This window comes from Bubalus bubalis, chromosome 21, assembly GCF_019923935.1.
Source record: "Bubalus bubalis isolate 160015118507 breed Murrah chromosome 21, NDDB_SH_1, whole genome shotgun sequence".
Taxonomy (NCBI): domain Eukaryota; kingdom Metazoa; phylum Chordata; class Mammalia; order Artiodactyla; family Bovidae; genus Bubalus; species Bubalus bubalis.
Window position 1 is genome coordinate 55,959,040 of NC_059177.1, and position 19,546 is coordinate 55,978,585.

At 47.3% G+C, this 19,546-nt stretch overlaps 1 protein-coding gene across 9 annotated transcripts in view; it reads left to right on the forward strand.

The window, feature by feature from the left end:
* TMCC1 (transmembrane and coiled-coil domain family 1) overlaps positions 1–15,581 on the forward strand; it is a 159,034-nt gene extending 143,453 nt beyond the window's left edge. For all 9 annotated transcript variants that reach the window (XM_025272379.3, XM_025272376.3, XM_025272374.3 and 6 more), the window contains 2 exons: positions 8,286–8,421; positions 11,401–15,581. In XM_025272379.3, the coding sequence (XP_025128164.1) occupies positions 8,286–8,421; positions 11,401–11,715 (451 nt within the window). In that variant the 3' untranslated portion in view covers positions 11,716–15,581. The remainder of the gene's footprint in view (positions 1–8,285; positions 8,422–11,400) is intronic.
* The last annotated feature ends 3,965 nt before the right edge of the window (positions 15,582–19,546 follow it).

The window sequence follows — 19,546 nt, forward strand, 5'->3', positions numbered from 1 at the left end:
TTCGTTTTCTGCAAGGGCATGGTAACCCAGGGTAAGGATTAACACTTTCTTCTCAACTCTTTCTGGAGGTTTGCAAAGACCTAATACAATTTATTCGAGAGACTTTGCCTCACACGCATACACAACACATGCCGTGAAAGGAAGGCAGATAGGAGAGTTTTTACCAATTTAAAGGACAGCTTGGAACAGGCCAGCTAGTTCAGTTAGTTCAGTCACCTGGCGGACTTGAGCCAGGGTGATGGCCGGAGCGTCGGTGTGCTTGTGCTGGCCCTCCCGATGAGAAGGCAAGAAGAGGCTTGTGCCCAGCGTGGAGAAGGACAAGAGTGCCTGCCCCGTAAACCCACCTGTGTGATTTCATAGGGAAAGCAGCATGGATATACTGGGAGTGCTGAAAATTCTGGAATATGTGAGACTGAGAACGTGAAGACAGATGAAGAAATGAAGGGTTAGAGAAAAGAATCAGAAGCAGGAAGCCGTGAACAGTGCAGCCGCCTCGCTCTTGGGACCCCGTGGCGATTGACAAGCAGTCCCCTGGAACCACCTCGCTAGGGATGGCCTTTTTTTTTTTGCCAAGCATTTGTCATCTATATCCTGTGTAATCCTCACAGCCACCCTTGGGAGGAGATAGACTTCTTAACAGGTGAACAGGGTCACTCACACCGGTGTTTTGCAGAGTCAGGGTTTGAGTCTGAAACCTGGATGAGCAGATTCATGGGCTGGGACAAACGGCGACAGCATAAAAACATTTTCAAGTGAAGAAAAGGCACAAAGCAGAAACAGTGAAGGTGGAGAGCCTTTAGATATAACGTGCGGTGAACAAAGTTCAGTCCTAACATGGTTTCCAGAGCCTTTGACATGTTAGTAACCTTTATATGACAGACACTGTTCTTTAAGGGTCAAGAGTTAGAAACACGTACTGAAGACTTGTGCACTTACTCTGATTCACATGTAGCATTACATACTCATCAGTAGTGTTACATCATTACAGAATCTCCCCTTCTACAGACAGGTCGAAAAAGAATCCGAGGGCCAGCCTCAAGCGTCCTCTGATAAATCATCTTAGCTGTTCATAGGTGTAGGTATACAAAACATGTTTTGTCACAACTCAAAGCCACGAAACAGCTCAAAACGAAACCTGAAAAGAGGAGATAACCTGCAGGAGGGAACGCATGGAGTACTGTGAAGCCAAAGTTGCCAGCGTCACCAGGAAATCCAGCTGATGAAAGAGACTGAGTGTGAAACAGACCAAACACACGCGACATTATACTGCCGGAGAATGGCGGTGAGACCTCCAGAGGGCTGCGGAAGAGAAAATACACAGAGGCTGCTCTGTCCCACCTGCTTCATTCTTCAAGGAAGAGGGTGAAACCAAGACCCTTTCAGACACATGTAGGTAAAATTACCTCTTATAAAGCCTTGCTGAAAGAAATACTAAAGGAAAAAGAACTTAGTGAAAGAAATCAATAAAGCAGGTTGGTAAATCTTAAGTAGGGACTTTAAAAATTACATTGGAAATTCTTAATGTCTACATCAGTTTGGATCTAAAATTCTGGAAGAGAATATAGGATTCAGGGGTTGCATTTCAAAGAAATGTTAAAGTGTTAAAGTTTGAGGGGCAGAAGAAGCGTCTTATGTCCTGATCTGCCTGTCACTCGGCACCTGGCAACTTTCTGTTCACGTCATTCCTGTTCCCTTAAAGTGATGGGTGCTGAGACCTCCCTGGCTGTCCAGCGGTTAGCTCCCACCTCCAGGCTCCCAGGCGTCTTGCCCTTACCTCCTGCCTTCTGCCTCTTCCCCCGGAATAAAATGCAGGCTCATCTTTACAAATAACACGAGGCGCGCGCGAGAGAGTGATACTGACAGGTGTGTGTGCAGTCAAGACTTGACCAAGGTCCATTGGTTCTGTGGAATCCATGGGAACTACCTCTTATTGCTGAAGGCAGGCGTCACAAGTAATGTAGCTGAGAGAGGGACTTGGTGTGAGGGAGGAGCTGCTAGGTTTTAGTTCAGTTTTAGATGGATAGCTGCATCTATCTAGCAATGAAAACAACTCTTAAGAAAAATGATACCCTGCCCCTTGAGGTGTTCACAGAGAGATTCCTTGTCAGGGCTGTTGTAGAAATAGTTCCTTGATGGAAAGAGATTTAACAAGGCTTCTTCTGTTCCCTAGAATTTAAGATTCTTTATAGTCAGGGAACTAAATTTTTTACCTTTCAAACAGTACTTTGTGGTGTATTTCTCTTTGTAACATACTGATTTTTAACAACTCTTAAGGGGAAAGGAGGGAGGTGTGTGAAATAGTGATCATCTTAGAAACATGTAAAATAGGGTGTGAGATACAGGATTCATTTTGTAGTTAGCACAATGATGTGGACTGCGGATTAGTCTAACGTGAGACTAAGGCATGAATCAGTCACCACAGGAAATACTTGGTTAGTTAGAAAGGTTTTCAAATTCCCAGGAATTCTTTTCAGGAAGCAAGTATTCACTTGATGTCTTCTTCATTATGAACTAGAAACATTTTCAAAACAGCCACTGTGTTCTTAGTAGATTGAAAGTGGATAAAAGAGAAACACATTTTTTAACACCTCCTGTGTACTCAAACGAATGTTTCAAGGTAGATTATTAACCTCAGTTTACAGATGAAGGAATTTGCTATGTAAAGTGAGCTGACCTGAGATGTCTCCATGCAACTTTGAGAGGTAGGATTCTCAAAGGACTCATACCCAAATGCTCCTCGCTGTAATACCTATAGTCATTTTTTCCCGATGTTTATTATAAAACTTTAAAACACACTGCAGACTTGGGGAAAAAAAGTATACAGTTAACTCCCATACTATTGATATATTGTCTTACTGTATATCTTTCCATCTATCTATCCTTTATCTGGGTTTTTTGATGCATTTCAAAGTAAACTACCGTAATCTTTTTTAACAGTTTTATTGAGGTATGCAAATCAGTGGTTTTAGTATATCCACAGACACATGCAGCCATAATCAGTTTAGGACATGTTTATCAGTCTACAATCTTCTCTACCCTGCCCCAGCCCCTGGCAGCCATTAATCTTTCTGTCTCTATCAGTTCAGTTCAGTTGCTCAGTCGTGTCTGACTCTCTGCGACCCCATGAATCGCACCACGCCAGGCATCCCTGTCCATCACCGACTCCCAGAGTTCACTCAAACTCACGTTCATTGAGTCAGTGATGCCATCCAGCCATCTCATCCTCTGTCGTCCCCTTCTCCTCCTGCCCCCAATCCCTCCCAGCATCAGAGTCTTTTCCAATGAGTCAACTCTTCGCATGAGGTGGCCAAAGTACTGGAGTTTCAGCTTTGGCATCATTCCTTCCAGTGAACACCCAGGGCTGATCTCCTTTAGAATGGACTGGTTGGATCTCCTTGCAGTCCAAGGGACTCTCAAGAGTCTTCTCCAACACCACAGTTCAAAAGCATCAATTCTTTGGCGCTCAGCCTTCTTCACAGTCCAACTCTCACATCCATACATGACCACTGGAAAAACCATAGCCTTGACTAGATGAACCTTTGTTGGCAAAGTAATGTCTCTGCTTTTGAATATGCTGTCTAGGTTGGTCATAACTTTCCTTCCAAGGAGTAAGCGTCTTTTAATTTCATGGCTGCAGTCACCATCTGCAGTGATTTTGGAGCCCCCAAAAATAAAGTCTGACACTGTTTCCACTGTTTCCCCATCTATTTCCCATGAAGTGATGGGACCAGATGCCATGATCTTATTTTTGTGAATGTTGAGCTTTAAGCCAACTTTTTCACTCCTCTTTCACCTTCATCAAGAGGCTTTGTAGTTCCTCTTCACTTTCTGCCATAAGGGTGGTGTCATCTGCATATCTGAGGTTATTGATATTTCTCCCGGCAATCTTGATTCCAGCTTGTGTTTCTTCCAGTCCAGCATTTCTCGTGATGTACTCTGCATATAAGTTAAATAAGCAAGGTGACAATATACAGCCTTGACGTACTCCTTTTCCTATTTGGAACCAGTCTGTTGTTCCATATCCAGTTCTAAGTGTTGCTTCTTGACCTGCATAGAGGTTTCTCAAGAGGCAGGTCAGGTGGTCTGGTATTCCCATCTCTTTCAGAATTTTCCACAGTTTATTGTGATCCACACAACAACTTTGGCATAGTCAATAAAGCAGAAATAGATGTTTTTCTGGAACTCTCTTGGTTTTTCAATGATCCAGCGGATGTTGGCAATTTGGTCTCTGGTTCCTCTGCCTTTTCTAAAACCAGCTTGAACAACTGGAAGTTCACGGTTCACGTATTGCTGAAGCCTGGCTTGGAGAATTTGGAGCATTACTTTAGGAGTGTGTGAGATGAATGCAGTTGTGCAGCAGTTTGAGCATTCTTTAGCACTTCCTTTCTTTGGGATTGGAATGCAAACTGACCTTTTCCAGTCCTGTGGCCACTGCTGAGTTTTCCAAATTTGCTGGCATATTGAGTGCAGCACTTTCACAGCATCATCTGTCTCTATAGCTTTGCCTATTTTGAATATTTCATGCATATGGAATCATACAGTTTTCAGTTCTTCCTTACTGGCATCCTTCACTTAACATATTTTCAAGGCTCATCCATACTGTAGCGTGTGTCATTACTTCATTTCTCTCTCTTTCCCAGTAACACTGCGTTGTATGAATAGACCACACTTTATATATCCATTCATCAGTTGATAGTGGGTTGTTTCCATTTGGGGCCATTATGAATAATGCTTCTATTAATATTTGTATATGAATTTCGAGTGGAAGTTAGTCTTCCTTTCTCTCTGGTGTACACCTGGAGTGAGATTTCTGGGGCACATGGTAACTATGTTTAGAGCTCCAAACTTACTTTCCAGAGAACAGTTGCACCAGCTGTATACCAGGGTTCGAATTCCCCCACATCCTCACCAACACTTGTTACCATCCTCTTTCCTATTCTGGGTCCATAATCTTGTTTATGACAGTCCTCCTGTTGACTCCGCCTTGACATAAAGCTTCAAAGCCGTCAGTCAGTGTGGTAGTGTCCAGGGCCTGTGGAGCTGTGTGATTTGAATCCACTTTAGACCTGACTCACCCTTCTTACGAAGGGAATTCATCTGGGCTTCTTGAATGGTTAAGAACTGGCTTTAGAGTCTGACCTACCTGGATTCAAGTCTTCGCTCCCCTACTTAATTTCTCTGCCCTTGGGCAAATTTCTGTATCTTGCTGAGCTCCAGCTTCCTCATCTGTAAAGTAAAGGTATTACCTACTGTCTTGGGGTTCTGGAAGTTAATTTACATAATCTGTGCTAAATCGATTCAGCTAAATCGCTCAGTCGTCTTTGACTCTTCAAAATCCTGTGGACTGAAGGCTGACAAGCTCCTCTCTCCATGGGATTTCCCAGGCAAGAATGCTGGAGTGGGTTGCCATGCCCTCCTCCAGGGAATCTTCCTGACCCAGGGATCGAACCCGTGTCCCGTGCGGCTCCTGTAGTAGTGCCTGCGAATTCTTTACTGATGAAGCCCCAGTTTACATCATAAGCATTGGATAAATGGTAGCTGCTGCTGCTGCTCTTACTTTTTAATCTGTTCTAATGGTATTTGTGAGCCAGGTTTAATTCAAATGATTGTCTCTAACTTTCCTGGAAAGCCTGAAAGACCGTAGTTTGTAGGCTGAGAGACTGAGGTGGTAGCCCATGGAACTCACAGCAGAGATGTCACCCGAGTCTGCCGCCGTCAGCATGCAGGCTGGTTGCCACTGCCGCCAGGCTCCCCGCCCTGCCACCCCACATTGGCCCTAGCTTAGGAGAGTCCTTTCCTGCCAGCCAAGCCCAGCCCTTCCCCTAAATCCCAAGGAACTGACACAGTGGAACACCCCATTTTTAAAAAGCCTCTAGCCCCTCTGTGGTGAGGGGAGAGAATAACGAAATCATCCAGCACTGACACCACCGCACACAGTGGGTTTAAAAGGACAGTCATAGAAAGGCAACATGTTAACCTAACCTCGTGGCATTTGTTGAACTTAAAACGTGGTGGAAAATCAGCTCTAGAGGTGGCAGTGTTTCCGAGTATGCCCAGGCCCACAGATGACGTGAAAAGGCAGAGTCCCAGAGAACCTGCCTGAGTCACAGACACAAAGTGGAAACCTTCCCGATCAGTTGTTCAGGTCACTCCGGTGACAGTTTCAGTGGGCGAGAAAGCAGCACAGAGATTGTTATCAAGGACTCAGGAGAACTAAATAGGAGTCAGTAATCTGTGTCTCATGGAGAAGGAATGGGGTTTAGGATCTGTTTATTCATTATATAATTATTAGAAGGGAGAATGTTGCTGATGCTGCCGCCACATAAAGACGACCTTGAACAGAGACCTTCCATCGATTCCTTTAAAGCTTGTGTACCGCACATCTGGTTAAACGTGAAAGGGGAGGGTAGTTGAAATGTTTGCCTTTGTTCTGACATTTCTGTTTCTTTAATACAAAGTTTGCCGAGACTTGCGTGCCAGTGTTAAGCATGTGCTTGCCTGAGAAGCACCCAGTCGTCGCATCTGCGGGGAATTGGTTCTAGGACCCCACCCCACCCCCACAGGTACCGAGGTCTGCCGATGCTCCAGCCCCTTCTGGAACCCGTGCACACCCTCCCGTATGGTGGAACTCAGCCTAGAGTACATACAAGTCCGCATGCAGTGTAAATGCTCTGTAGATATTTGCTGGTGCCCAGTAAATGCACATCTTATGTTTTGGAACTTGATGGATTTTTATTTTTTCCCATCCGAACTCAGTAGAACCTGAAGTATGTAGATCCCCAACCGTGTATCCTCCTCTTGGGATGAGCCCTCCATCTGACTGAGACGCTTCCATTCTAGTCACCATCAGCTAGAGCTGTGTGATTCCTCCCTTTCGGGGCTTCTTACTGTGTAGTCTTCAGCCTTTCTCCTACCTACTTAGCTCTTTTCATTCTTTTTTTTTCTTTTTTTTTTGGTTCCTTGAACTCCGCTCACAACCTGCCGGAAGCTTCACCAGCAGCAGACAGCCCTGTGTTCCTCATGTCAGCCTCTCCCCTCAGCATCTGCTTTGGGTCCCTGTACTGTCTATTTCAGATTTCCACTGCCTTCCCTGCCTTTTAAGAACAGATTTCCTTTTTTTCCCCCAACTGTTCTGATTAGTCCATACATTTCTACCCCCTGCCCTTTACCTGTGTTCTTTGTCCAGTCTTTCTGATCTTTTCCTTTTAAACGGTTCCAGTCCCACAGATCCGTAGATGCCCTGCCCAGGTCCCATCTTCATGTAGAATGAACCTTTTCACATGAGTCTGAAGTGCTAGAGGTACCAGATGAACAAAATATGGTCCCTGCTCCTGAGGAAGCTTCTCTTTGTGCACTCCCCCACTTTTCTGCTCAGCTGCAGCCACACTGTCCCTCCTCTCTGTTCTGAAATCTGCCAAGCTGATTCTCATCTCAAGAGCTTTATACTTGCTTTAAGATACTTCCTTCAGCTTTAAGATACTTTTCCCCTAACATCTTCACATGGTTTGTTCATGTCATCACCCAGGTTTCAGCTCTCAGGGTTGGGTAAAGGTCTTCCCGAGCAGTCCAAGGCCGCCGGGCACTCTGCCGTATCCCCGTCCCGGTCTTCTCCGGCTCCCTTACCCGTGCCTGCAGTTGTCGTGGTTTTACTGCCTTCCGCCGCCACTGAAGGCTGTAAACTCCTGAGGGCAGGTGTTCGGTCTCGCTTACCGCAGCGTTCCCAGAACCTTGAACAAACCGGGCACACAGCAGGCGCTCAGTAAATGTCTGTTGACCCTGTGCTGGGCACTGTGCTTGGCAGTAGGGAGGGTGGGCTCTGAATGACGAACATCCAGGTGAGTGAGTGACCTGCCCCAGTCGGAACAAGCTCCTGGTGATTGCTGGAAGGTCAGTTTCCATTTGCCTGCTGTGTATCTTCTGATGAGACTGCTTAACGTCCCTCGGGTTTTTGCCTCTCCCATATGCCGCTGGGGGCAGAGCAAGAACCGCCTCGTTTGTAATGGGTCTGCTCAAGCTAACCAGGGCTGCTAGCCTCGCTGCAAATACTGTGTGTTGAGAAGAATGTGGAAGAGCCATGTTGCTGCTGTGATATGGCCTTGTGAGAAGCTGTCTGTCCCAGGGACCGAGAGCTGTGCCCACTAGCATGCCCTGTCACCCAGGCCACTCACCTGATTTCTCTGTGCTTTCGTTTTCTTCCTTTGCAGAATGGATTTGGGGGTTGGATGTGAATAATAACCAACAGAAATACAGAACGTGTGAAACATTTAACTTTTCACTCTTGTTAGATGTGAACGATTAGAAGAACAACTGAATGACCTAACAGAGCTCCACCAGAATGAAATCTTGAACTTGAAGCAGGAATTGGCCAGCATGGAAGAGAAAATTGCGTATCAGTCCTACGAACGGGCCCGGGACATCCAGGTCAGCACAATGGGCCAGGTGGAAAAGCAGAAGGCTGAGAGAAAGCAGAATGGAGGTTTCCAGGGGCTCGGGGCAGGGGGCTGGGGGTGGGTTCCTGTTTAATGGGTCCAGAGTCTCAATTTTCTAAAATGAAAAGAACGTGAAGGTAGGTGGCAGTGATTGTCCAACAGTACGAATGTGTCATACCACTGAACCACGCACTTAAAAGCAGTTCAGATGGTAAATTTTACATTATATATATGTTACCACAATTAAAAAAGGGAAAGAAAAAGGAATGATGCACCGGCACCTGCCCCAGCGTGTGTCCACCCTGAAAACATGGAGCTCAGTGCAAGAAGCCGGTCACAGAAGGCCGCACAGTGCATGAGTCCATTTACATGAAGCACACAGAGTAAGCAAGTCTACAGAGAAAGTGGATCCGTGGTTGCCAGAAGCTAGAGGGAGAGGAACGGGAGTGATAGCTAAAGGGGAGGGGTATTCTGGGGATGATGAATACATCCTGGAATTTAATAGGAACGATGGTTTCACAACATGGTGAACTTACTAAATGCTTCTTAAGTGAGCACTTTAAAAGGAGTAAATGGTAGATTTTATATTATGTATTTTACCATGCACAAAAAAAATGTTTAGGGGCAAAGACAGAGAGGGCAGAGTACTAGAAGAAGCTTAGACCGCCTGTAACACACCTGCTCTTCAGATGCGATGCGTTTCTCAAAGTGAAAGTGCCCGTTGCTCAGTCGTGTCCGATTCTCTGCACTCCCATGGACTGTAGCCTGCCAGCCTCCTCTGTCCATGGCATTTCCCAGGCAAGAATACTGGAGTGGGCAGCCATCCCCTCCTCCAGGGGATCTTCCCAACCCAGGGATCGAGCCCGGGTCTCCCACATCACAGGCAGATTCTTTATCGTCTGAGCCACCAGCATTTCTCAAGTCTGCACCATTGGGAGGTGGTGTGCTTGCTTGGCTTCTTGGGAAATGTTTCTTGGGCTCAGGATGGTCTCAGTAGATGGACGAGCATGGATGTTATGTCTGTGGTTACTGCTTCGGGAGCTGCTCTTACAGGTCCCAGGGCCACCTGACCTATCATCTTCTGTGGCAGAGGCCTCACTGCCAGATCCACCTTATACAGCTACATCACCAGGCCATTTGTGAGAATAATGGCGGGCTACACAGTCCATGCGGAGAAGGCAATGGCACCCCACTCCAGTCCTCTTGCCTGGAAAATCCCATGGACGGAGGAGCCTGGTAGGCTGCAGTTCATGGGGTCGCTAAGAGTCAGACACGACTGAGCGACTTCACTTTCACTTTTCATGCACTGGAGAAGGAAATGGCAACCCACTCCAGTGTTCTTGCCTGGAGAATCCCAGGGACGGGGGAGCCTGGTGGGCTGCCGTCTCTGGGGTCGAACAGAGTCGGACACGACTGACGCGACTCAGCAGCAGCAGCAGCACACAGTGCATGGGGTCACCCAAGAGTCAGACACAACCGACCAGCTCAACAGTAACATCGGTCATGCCGAAGACTAACGGCCCTCTAGTTTAATCCATGGCAAAACAGAATATTTTAACTTTTTCTCATCCCAGTTGGGAGATATTTCTAAAAACCCTAAGAAAACTCAGAGACTCACACCAAGACCTTCAGTGCTTTCTTTATTCATTGTGGTTTCCACGGCCTTTCTCTGGCAGCTCTGGTGGTTTCATGAGAGCATCCTGAAATAAACCAGTCTTGGTGCTGAATACAGGAGACGTGCATGACAGAAGCCTCAAGGAATCAAGGGAATGTCTAGATCATTTGCCCAGATGCCCCCTTTTCCATGACCCAGAAGTCTGTTTATGTTTTAATTTTTTCCCAAGGTCCTTCTGGACTGGGGTATATCTGTTGTATGTCCTTTCTCTAGCTTAGCTTCAGTGTGAAGTTGCCTTGCCGTCACCTCAAATCCCAGGAAACCAGGACCCACTGAAACCGAGGTCACATAACCCAGGGCTCCTACCACTGCTGAACTTCAGAGGGTATCTGACCACGGCTAAGGAAATTGGTCCTGTCCTCTGAGTTTTATGGTCAATTTTATATGAACCCGTGGGTGCAGGTTATGAAAGGAAACGTTGGGTCAGGTGTTGGGCACAGTGCCTGTTCTCTTCACAGAGATCAACTCTTATTAAGAAGACAGTGCAGGGAGCCCTTTTGCCTGATGTTGGGGAGTTACTTAGCTTGAAAAGCAGCTGGTAATATGTCCAGAGGAGGTTCACTCCTCCATTGTTCAGTAAGAAAGGTGGAAATAACCCAGGTCTCTCCAGTAGGGAGCTGGCTGAGTAAACTTTGACCTAGCCAAACTGTAAATGCTAGGTAGCCATTAAGAAGATCCAGGTGGGCCTCCACGCATTGACGCAGAGAATCGCCAGGGCCCTCTGTCAAGTGAGAAACACGTTGTGGACCAGTCCCATGGGGTGATACTGTTTGCACGAAGGTAGAAAATTTTTAAATAATTCCATGCATTTCCCTAAGGAGATCTGTGTGTAGACTTAAACACGGGTGAAAGGGTGAACACACACCAGACTGGCAGTCACTCCAAGGGCAGGGACCGGGATTGAGGAAAATACCAAGGAAGCCTATATGTCCTGTTAGGTGAGCAAGTGCGTGTGTCCTGTGCAACTCAAATTAGTAATTGTTACGTGGGGGAAGAAAAGAGAGACACAATCGTGGATTTGAGGCCTTGTCTTTAAAGTGTTCAAGACCAGATCTGACTGTGGCTGAATGCAGTGGAGCGCAGCAGAGGGGAATCATAGTTGCTTGAGTGGTAACCAAAAAGTAAATGATAGTGGCTTGAGTTGTGAGTTGTGCCGTGCCCCTCACACTCAAGACTCGCGCACATTTCAGATCTCTGACGTGGCTCAGGATGCACCTGGCTGCCCTGCGAGGCCTGCCAGCTGCTCCGGGCGCCGGGAGCTTCCCAAGGCTTACCTCTCCCCTGTCTGGCCCACAGGAGGCCCTGGAGGCGTGCCAGACCCGCATCTCCAAGATGGAGCTGCAGCAGCAGCAGCAGCAGGTGGTTCAGCTGGAGGGGCTGGAGAACGCCACTGCCCGGAACCTGCTGGGCAAGCTCATCAACATCCTCCTGGCGGTCATGGCAGTCCTTTTGGTCTTCGTGTCCACGGTCGCCAACTGCGTGGTCCCACTCATGAAGACTCGCAGCAGGACGTTCAGCACGTTGCTCCTCGTGGTGTTCATCGCCTTTCTCTGGAAGCACTGGGACGCCCTCCTGGGCTACGTGCAGCGCTTCTTCTCCTCACCCAGATGATGCTGCCGGCGCCCGGAACGCAGTGCTCCCCTCCCCTCCGGCGAGTGCATGCGGCGAAGACTTAGACGGCCACTTCCCTCCTCTGGAGTTTTCTACAGCAACAAAAGAGTTGAGTGAATCTGTTTACATTTAGAATAATGGTTTTTTTTCTTCTTCTTCTTCCTCAAAAGACGCAATTGCAATAGTATTTTTTAGATTTTATCCAAGAAGTTTTTTGGGCAACAATCTTGGATCACTTTTATGTAGCATGATTTTCCTTGGGATGCAAATCTGAAAACAGTCCTTCCACATGAACCCACCGTCTGGAGCACACTGAAGGGCATTCTAAATTGTGGCTTGAAGGACTGCACTAAAACCCACTAAAAAGATGCGCGAACACCTGACTAGGGAAACCAGTTGAACCTAACACCCTGCCTTGTCTGGGCTCACCGCCTCTCCCCGTCCCAGACTAATTTTACTGTGAAGTCCTACCACATTCCATGTCTGAGTTTCTGCGCTCGGGGTGGATTTTCCTTGTCCATGGAAGAACACGTGGATCTCCCTGGCTTTCTCACCCAAGTTGGCCACTCAGGCTAACCCTGGAAATATGATCAGTTTGGAGCCTGGTCCCGTAACCTTTGCTAGGATACAAAAGAGGACGTCACACCCCAAGGATCACTGCACAGTCCTACTACAGTATTTTGAAGTAGCCCTCTAACTACTTAATTTTAAACAAATCCCATGGCCGCACTTTTAAGGTTTTTTTTTAAAAAGATGTGTATAGTCACCAACTTAAAAAAACAAACAAACAAAAAAATCCGAACAGCATACTTGAAGAATGTAATACTCAAACTCTCAGTGCTTCCTTATGGTTTCTAATAGGATTTTTTATTATTGTTATTATTATTATTGGGTTTTTTTGGAAAGGGTTGGGAGGGTCTTTTTTTTTTTTTTTCCTCCTTTGAAATAAAGAAGTGCTGTTTTTAAATGAAGAGATGTGTGGATATTTAAGTGTGCTGCCCCCTCTTGTCCTGAAACAGTTTGAGGAAAGGAGAACTTGCTGTGAATGCCACTCTCTGATGCCCTCGTCTGAGACTCGGCTTCAGCTCCCCCATCTCTGGCTGCTGCTGCTGCTTTCTGGTGTCCTGCCCCTCCACGCCTCCCCCCGATGGGCTTGGCTTGGTTGGAGAGGAAAGGGGTGCTCAGGCAGAGGGGAGGTGGTCTCCGCAAACCAGCGTGACAGGGTAGAGACGTTCCTGCCCCAAGACAGGTTCACCCAGTGACTTTGGGCTGGGGTTGTCTCTAGGAAAATCTGAGACTGTACTACGAGAGTCACAAATAATTCCTCGTGCTTTCTTAATTTATTTCTTAACACCCCCCTAACTACCGAGACCAAAGTGACGTGGGATCTTGTGTCTGTATTTTGGCCCCAGCCCGCCTTCATTTCACAGCTTTATTCTGTCTGCCCAAGAGAATCAACTGAGGATGATTCTCCCTAGAGAGCAGGAAAGGAAACATCAGGTTAGAAGGACCCAAGTTTGGGGTGTAACATGTCGTCAGCCTCCTCTTCATCGAGACAGACGTATTAGCTGTGCTCAGTGGACCTTTATATAGAGAGTTTAGAAAGACGGGCTGAGCCTCCATCCCTGTCTTATCACCAGTTCTACCCTCTTGGCCTATCTCGAAAGCGTGGTCAGCCTTTTCGTGTGCATAGTATTGAATCACAGATGCTGGTCCCTCTTGGCCTCCGTCCTGTGCAGCCAGGCAGTGAGCAAGGGGCAGGCGGCCTCTGCCCTGGAAAGAGACACACAGCATGCTCTGCCCATCCTCCCTGTGCTGGGGGACGCTTCTGGCCCCAGATCAGCCTCGCCTGTCCGTCCGAGACGATGGCTTGCACGCCAGCTCCGGCCTCCCGTGGCCTGGCAGGCTGCCCTTCTCAGAGTCAGCGCGTGGTTTCCGTCGTCATCTCGACGTTCTAGCTCAGGTACCCCAGTCTTCATTCCGTCCTCCACCCCAATGGTGACACCACACCTGTCAGCTCTGCGGGCCTCTCAGAATCACCACCCAGAACAAGGACCATGGGGCTGAATTTTCTTTTAAAATAATTGCAACCAGTTTATGTCCTGGCCCGAAACAAATTGTTCCCAAGCTCGTGTATCTAAAAATGTTGGGACTCCCCCAGCAGTCCAGCAATTAAGACTCCGTGCTTCCAATGAAGGGGGCGTGGGTTCAGTCCCTGGTCCGGGAACTAAGATCCCTCGTGCCGTGCAGCACGGCCAAACGATAAAAACACAAATGATAAAATGTTAAACTCTGCCTAAATATATTGCAGTGACTTTAGGTAGAAGTGTCAGAGGACACCACGACCTGGTCAGACTAGCACGGTGTCTCCTAACTGTCTGCTTTAGGTTAACCTCTCAGAGAGGGGAAGAGCGCCCCACGAAGTTATTGGAAATAACTCTAGCCACAATCCTCCAGTTTTTCTAAGAACTTTTGAGTCCCCTGAACTGTGGAGAGGCTACAAAGTTTGGAGGGCACTGGAATTCACTGGCTAGATGGATCAAAATTGTTCCTTTTTTTTTTTTTTGGCTTTGAGACAATTTCTATCAAAGGAAGGTTTGCACCTCCGGAAGCTCCCCGAGCTCCCAGCCAAACAGGCCCCCACTGACTGTCCATCCTCTTCATCTGTCCCAGGAAGGACCTCCTCCAGGCCAGGTCAGGCCCAGTATTGGCTTTCTAGCTCTCCTGTCCCTTGATTATTCCCCAGGCCCAGCAGTTGTCCGCACCTAATGCTGTTTGTAACCATGCATCCATTTCCTCGCCTGCCCATCCCTGTTGCCTCTGAGTTTCTTTGCATTGTGGCTGTCCCTGAGTTGTCTTATCTGTTCAGAGTTCTCCTGTAACCTCGCTCTTACGGTTTAACAGTTCTGTGGGTGGAAATGGCTCCTCGCTTTAACGCTTCTTCTCTTCTAAAGACTGCGTGCATTCCCTGTGAAATGAAGCATTCCTGGATGACTGGTTAGTGCTGGTGTGTGAGGCTGACCATGGCAGCCTGGGTGACTCTGTTCAAGTTGTAGAGTCTCACTAATATTTTACCTTTTATATGATCGTTGAACGGCACTTCTGTCTGCTCGGATCTCAGTTCTTTGGAAAGATACTCAGTGCACCCTAGCAAAGAAGGCTTTCTATTCCACCGGCTCCTGAAGAAGCAAAAGTAAGGTTACATTTTATACTTCACTGACTGGGTGGGGTCTTCCCTCTCCCCTGAGCCCCTTCCACCCAATGAAGGTAAAACTCTGCTTCCAGGAAAAACTGGGATCAAGCCTTCCTTGCTAGCCACGTTGTGATAACGAGCATAATGTTCACGTGGTCTTTGCTGCATTTGGTTTTGTTTTCTGATTTCATATTCCTCGGAGGTACAGTCGGATGAAATGCTGAATTCCAAGTGAATTCCAGCAAGGAGCTGCCTTTCAGCTTCGGAAAATATGCATCCAAAACAAAGCCAAATATGATTTAAAAAAAAAACAAAAACCAACACAGGTCGGATTACGGTTCCCGCCCCCACATGCAGCTGGGGATTTTGAATGTGGCTCTAAGAGTTATCATTGCTGTCTGTCTGTCGTGTATGCTGGGTGATGCCCTCAGTAGGAGTGATTACTAGACTGTAAGCGTGTTTTATCAAAGTGTGTAAGAGTAAAGACTCACTTGCACGAATTGAAAAGTACAGAAATGACACTTGTGAACGTGTGAACGTTAACACTGTAGTTGATAGATCTTAAGCTGCTAATTGTTGAGAGAATTACGTTTATGTTGTGTCTGGTTGCTGCCAGTTCTCAGCAGCACTTTTACTGTACATACGAATTTGAAATAAAGACCTCAGCTATTAACGAGGTGGTTGGATTCGGGTTTGTTTTGCTCTTCGTTTTTGCATATTCAGTTCCAGTGACAAGTTTGTCAGTCTGAAAACTTCCCACTGGTTTGTGCATTAGAAACTCGGTGTGTATGAGTCTGTGTGTGTGTGTGAGTGTGTGAGTGTGAGTGTGTGTGTGTGTGTGTGTGTGTGAGAGTGTGTGTGTAGCCAGTATCTCAAGACCGTAACTGATAACTTAGAGCTGGGTAGCTGTCACAGGCTCCCTGGATTGTGTAGACTTCATTTCAGACGGGCACTTTGCCGCAGTTCCTTTACGCTGGTAGGTAAGACTGCCTCCTGAGGGCTTCCCAGGTGGCTCCGTGGTAAAGACTCCACCTGCCAATGCGGGAGCCGCAGGAGACGTGGGTTTGATCCCTGGGTCGGGAAGACCCCCTGGAGAAGGACATGGCCACCCACTCCAGTGTTCTTGCCTGGAGAATTCCACGGACAGAGGAGCCTGGCGGGCTACAGTCCATGGGGTCGCAGAGAGTCAGACATGACTGAGCAAACAGGCACGCAAGACTGCCTTTTCGTTCTGAGGAGGGAGTCCTTCAGAGGCAGGACCTTCCAAATTCAGCACCTGATGACCCGAAATAGGTATAATAATCCATGTCCATTTTGGTAATAAACAAATGTTACAATGGGACTAAAAACTTGCTTAGTAAAACATGTACCATTTGAAGTTCTGCATTCATGCAAGGAGTTATCTGGTAGCCTATCTCCATCTGTGGTTATGGTATTGATGTAATAGTTTCTGTGATGTTTTATTTATCTATCTTTTTTATGATCTCTGGGAGGCCTCTGGAAATGGAGAAGCTCTGGAAGGCCTCTGGAAATGGATCTCGCTTTCGACAGGGCACCGAATGGGGTCCTCATGATTTTGATCCTTCACACCCCCCATCTGAATGTCAAGATGTTTAGGTCACTGTACTGGCTTACTAGCTCTGTGCCTCCCCCTCCCATCTATCAGCTAGAGATATCTCACCCACCTTGATCCTGCCTGGTGGATGATGTGAAAGGAAGAGATGCCTCTTAGGAAAACTTTTTAAATTGCTGTGAGAATGCCCTTGCTGCTGCTAAGTCACTTCAGTTGTGTCTGACTCTCTACGACCCCGTGGACTGTAGCCTGCCAGGCTCCTCTGTCCATGGGATTCTCCAGGCAAGACTACTGGAGTGGGTTGCCATCCCCTCCTCCAGGGGATCTTCCCAACCCAGGGATCAAACCCGCGTCTGTGTCTCCTGCATTGACAGATGGGTTCTTTACCACTAGCGCCACCTGGGAAGCCCTGTAAGCTGCCTGAAATATGGACCAGCCTGCTATGTGCAGATGGTATGCTGGCCAGTCCCAAGGGGTCCTAAGTAGGCTACAAGTGAGTGACAAGTCCTGGAGTTTCACAGTGAACAGTGGGAACACACACGGAGCAGCCCTGACAGCAGATGATGGATAATTTCAAAGCCTGATTTATTATCATCCATTAAAAACTTGGGAGTATGGAAGACTAGAAATGGGCTTCCCTCATAAATCTGTGAAGCTGTGGTGTAGAAAACAGACTAGGGAGGCAGGGAATGGCCGTGTGACCAACTAGAAAGTGTCTGCCTTACTGAACAGAGTCAACGGTGTCATTTTAAACTATGAGCTAAACAAGTTGGTCCTAGCCAACTTGTGACCCCAGATCTCAGTAATGAAGAGTCGCTAACATTCACTGAATCTTTATCGAACGCTGGGTTAAAGGCTTGGTCCTTGACACGCATGTGCTGTGTGCTTAGTCGCTCGGTCGTGTCTGACTCTTTGTGACCCCATGGACTGTAGCCCGCCAGGCTCCTCTGTCCATGGGGATTCTCCAGGCAAGAATACTGGAGTGGGTTGCCATGCCCTTCTCCAGGGGATCTTCCTGACCCAGGGCTCGAACCTGGGTCTCATGCATTGCAAAAAGATTCTTTACCAACAGAGCCACCAGGGAAGCCCATGTGACACGGAGTTCTCACATAATTCTTCCCAAGGTTTTTACACAGGCCTTGTCATCCTCACTGTCTAGTTGAGAAGCAAAGCTTGAGCTAAGTGGCTTGCCCAGAGTTACACTGTTAGGAAGTGGTAAATGAATGGGGTGGCAAATAGGTCTGTGCAACATATGTAACAAAAGATGAGTGTCCACAAAGGGTTAATGCAAACTGAGAAAATCGTCAACTGAGTAGAAAATAGGCGGAGGTTCCCAGGGAAGGGAATGAATCACCAATAAGTATTCAAAAGAAAATGTTCAGCCTCATGGGTAAAGCAGTGCGTTAAATGGGGGGAAAAGTCCGTAGTGAAACAGAATTGTCTACTTCTGTGCAAAGTATTGGGTTGGCCAGAAAGTTCCGAACAAACTTTCGGCCAACCCAGTAGTTTTGTTTGCATAACTCTATGTATGTAAGTATATAGAAATGAAAACCACATTAAAACTGTTCCCAGTAATTACTTCTGGGAAAGGGAGTGGGAGGGATGGTGGTGAAAAGGGACTTTGATGTTTGATTGTAAAGTATGAATCTCTTAAACATGAATGTATCTGTGTATCTTTAAAAAATCAAAACCTGTTTTGTTTTTTTTTTAAGTAATAGGTCCATTGAGAAGAAGCAGGAAAGAGTTGACAGTGTTTCCTCATGCCAGATTGTAATTTAGGATTGCCTTAGAAGGACATCCTAGCCAAGTTTGGACCACCCATTGGGTTTCTTCCCAGCCTAGATTTCTGGGTGTGGTGGTCAGATGGATGTCCCCCTGCCCGGGATGGGGGCGGGGCGTGGGGCAGGGGACATGGGGCGGTGGGCCTGCCGCAGCTGCTGCCACCTTGACTTATCCTCCAGCCTTTGGGGGCCACTCCCTGCACCATGCCGGGTGCTGGAGGTGTGCTCGGTCAAGAGGGTGGCACCTGTGCTGTAACAGAGCCAGGAGCCAAGTGTGGGGGCGAAGAGGAGGCAGCCGTTCTGAGCCAGCAGTTGGGGAAGGCTGGAGGAGGAGGCGCGGTGTCTGGGCTGAGAGATGATGGGTTTCTGGTGGGTGGAGATGAGTGAGGGGGACCTTGCACGCTGAAGGAACAGTATTGGCACACAGCACCCAGGTGACAAAGGCCAAGGCGAGTGGTTTAAGCAGCGGATGAGAGCCTCGGACGGCTGCAAGCATGCTGGAAGAACGTGTGAATCAGAGACAAAGTTAACAGCAGTTCTGAAAGATGATGAATGCCCTGCTGAAGGTTTACCCTGTGGCTGCAGGAAGCTGTTGGGGTGTAGCGACCCACCCTGTGTTTAAAGGCAGCTGTAGCCCTTTCGCAATAAACCAGTAGCCTCTTTCTCATGGCATTTGGCTGACTGAGAAGCGCTGTCCAAGGTATTTGGTCATTTGCCTTTTTGATCCTGTAATGGAAGAAGCTCAAGTTTTTCTTTGATCTGCGAGGTGAGGGTATGGTGAGAGCATAGGAAGCTCAGAGTTCAGTTCATATACGTAAATGGAAGTCACTTCTGGCCTGAGAACCCTTAAAGGGATCTTCTACATCAGGAGTCCTTAACGGCTTATTTAGGCCTCTGCATTAAAGAATGCTTAAAAATGTCCAAAGGAATATTCTTTTAGAAGACTCAGTAACTATTGAGACAGTTAAAAGGGTACAACAAACCACGAAGAAAATCCATTATAATAACCACTATACCTTAGAGGTTGTAAGGATGAGATTAAATAATTGCACAGTACCTCACCCAGCTCCACAAACAGTCTTGATTCTTCATGGAATTATTAATAGACTGAGGACTTTTTGAGGACATGGACCTCTCTCACTCATCTGGATCCCTTCAGATTATGTCCCATCTCTCATTCTTATCTGACGAAAGAACCAGTAGCCAGAATTTGGGCTCTCTGTTGCCAGCTCTAGATCGTAAGTTGGCTTGGGGGAGGGGGGGATCAGTATGTGTCAACAATAC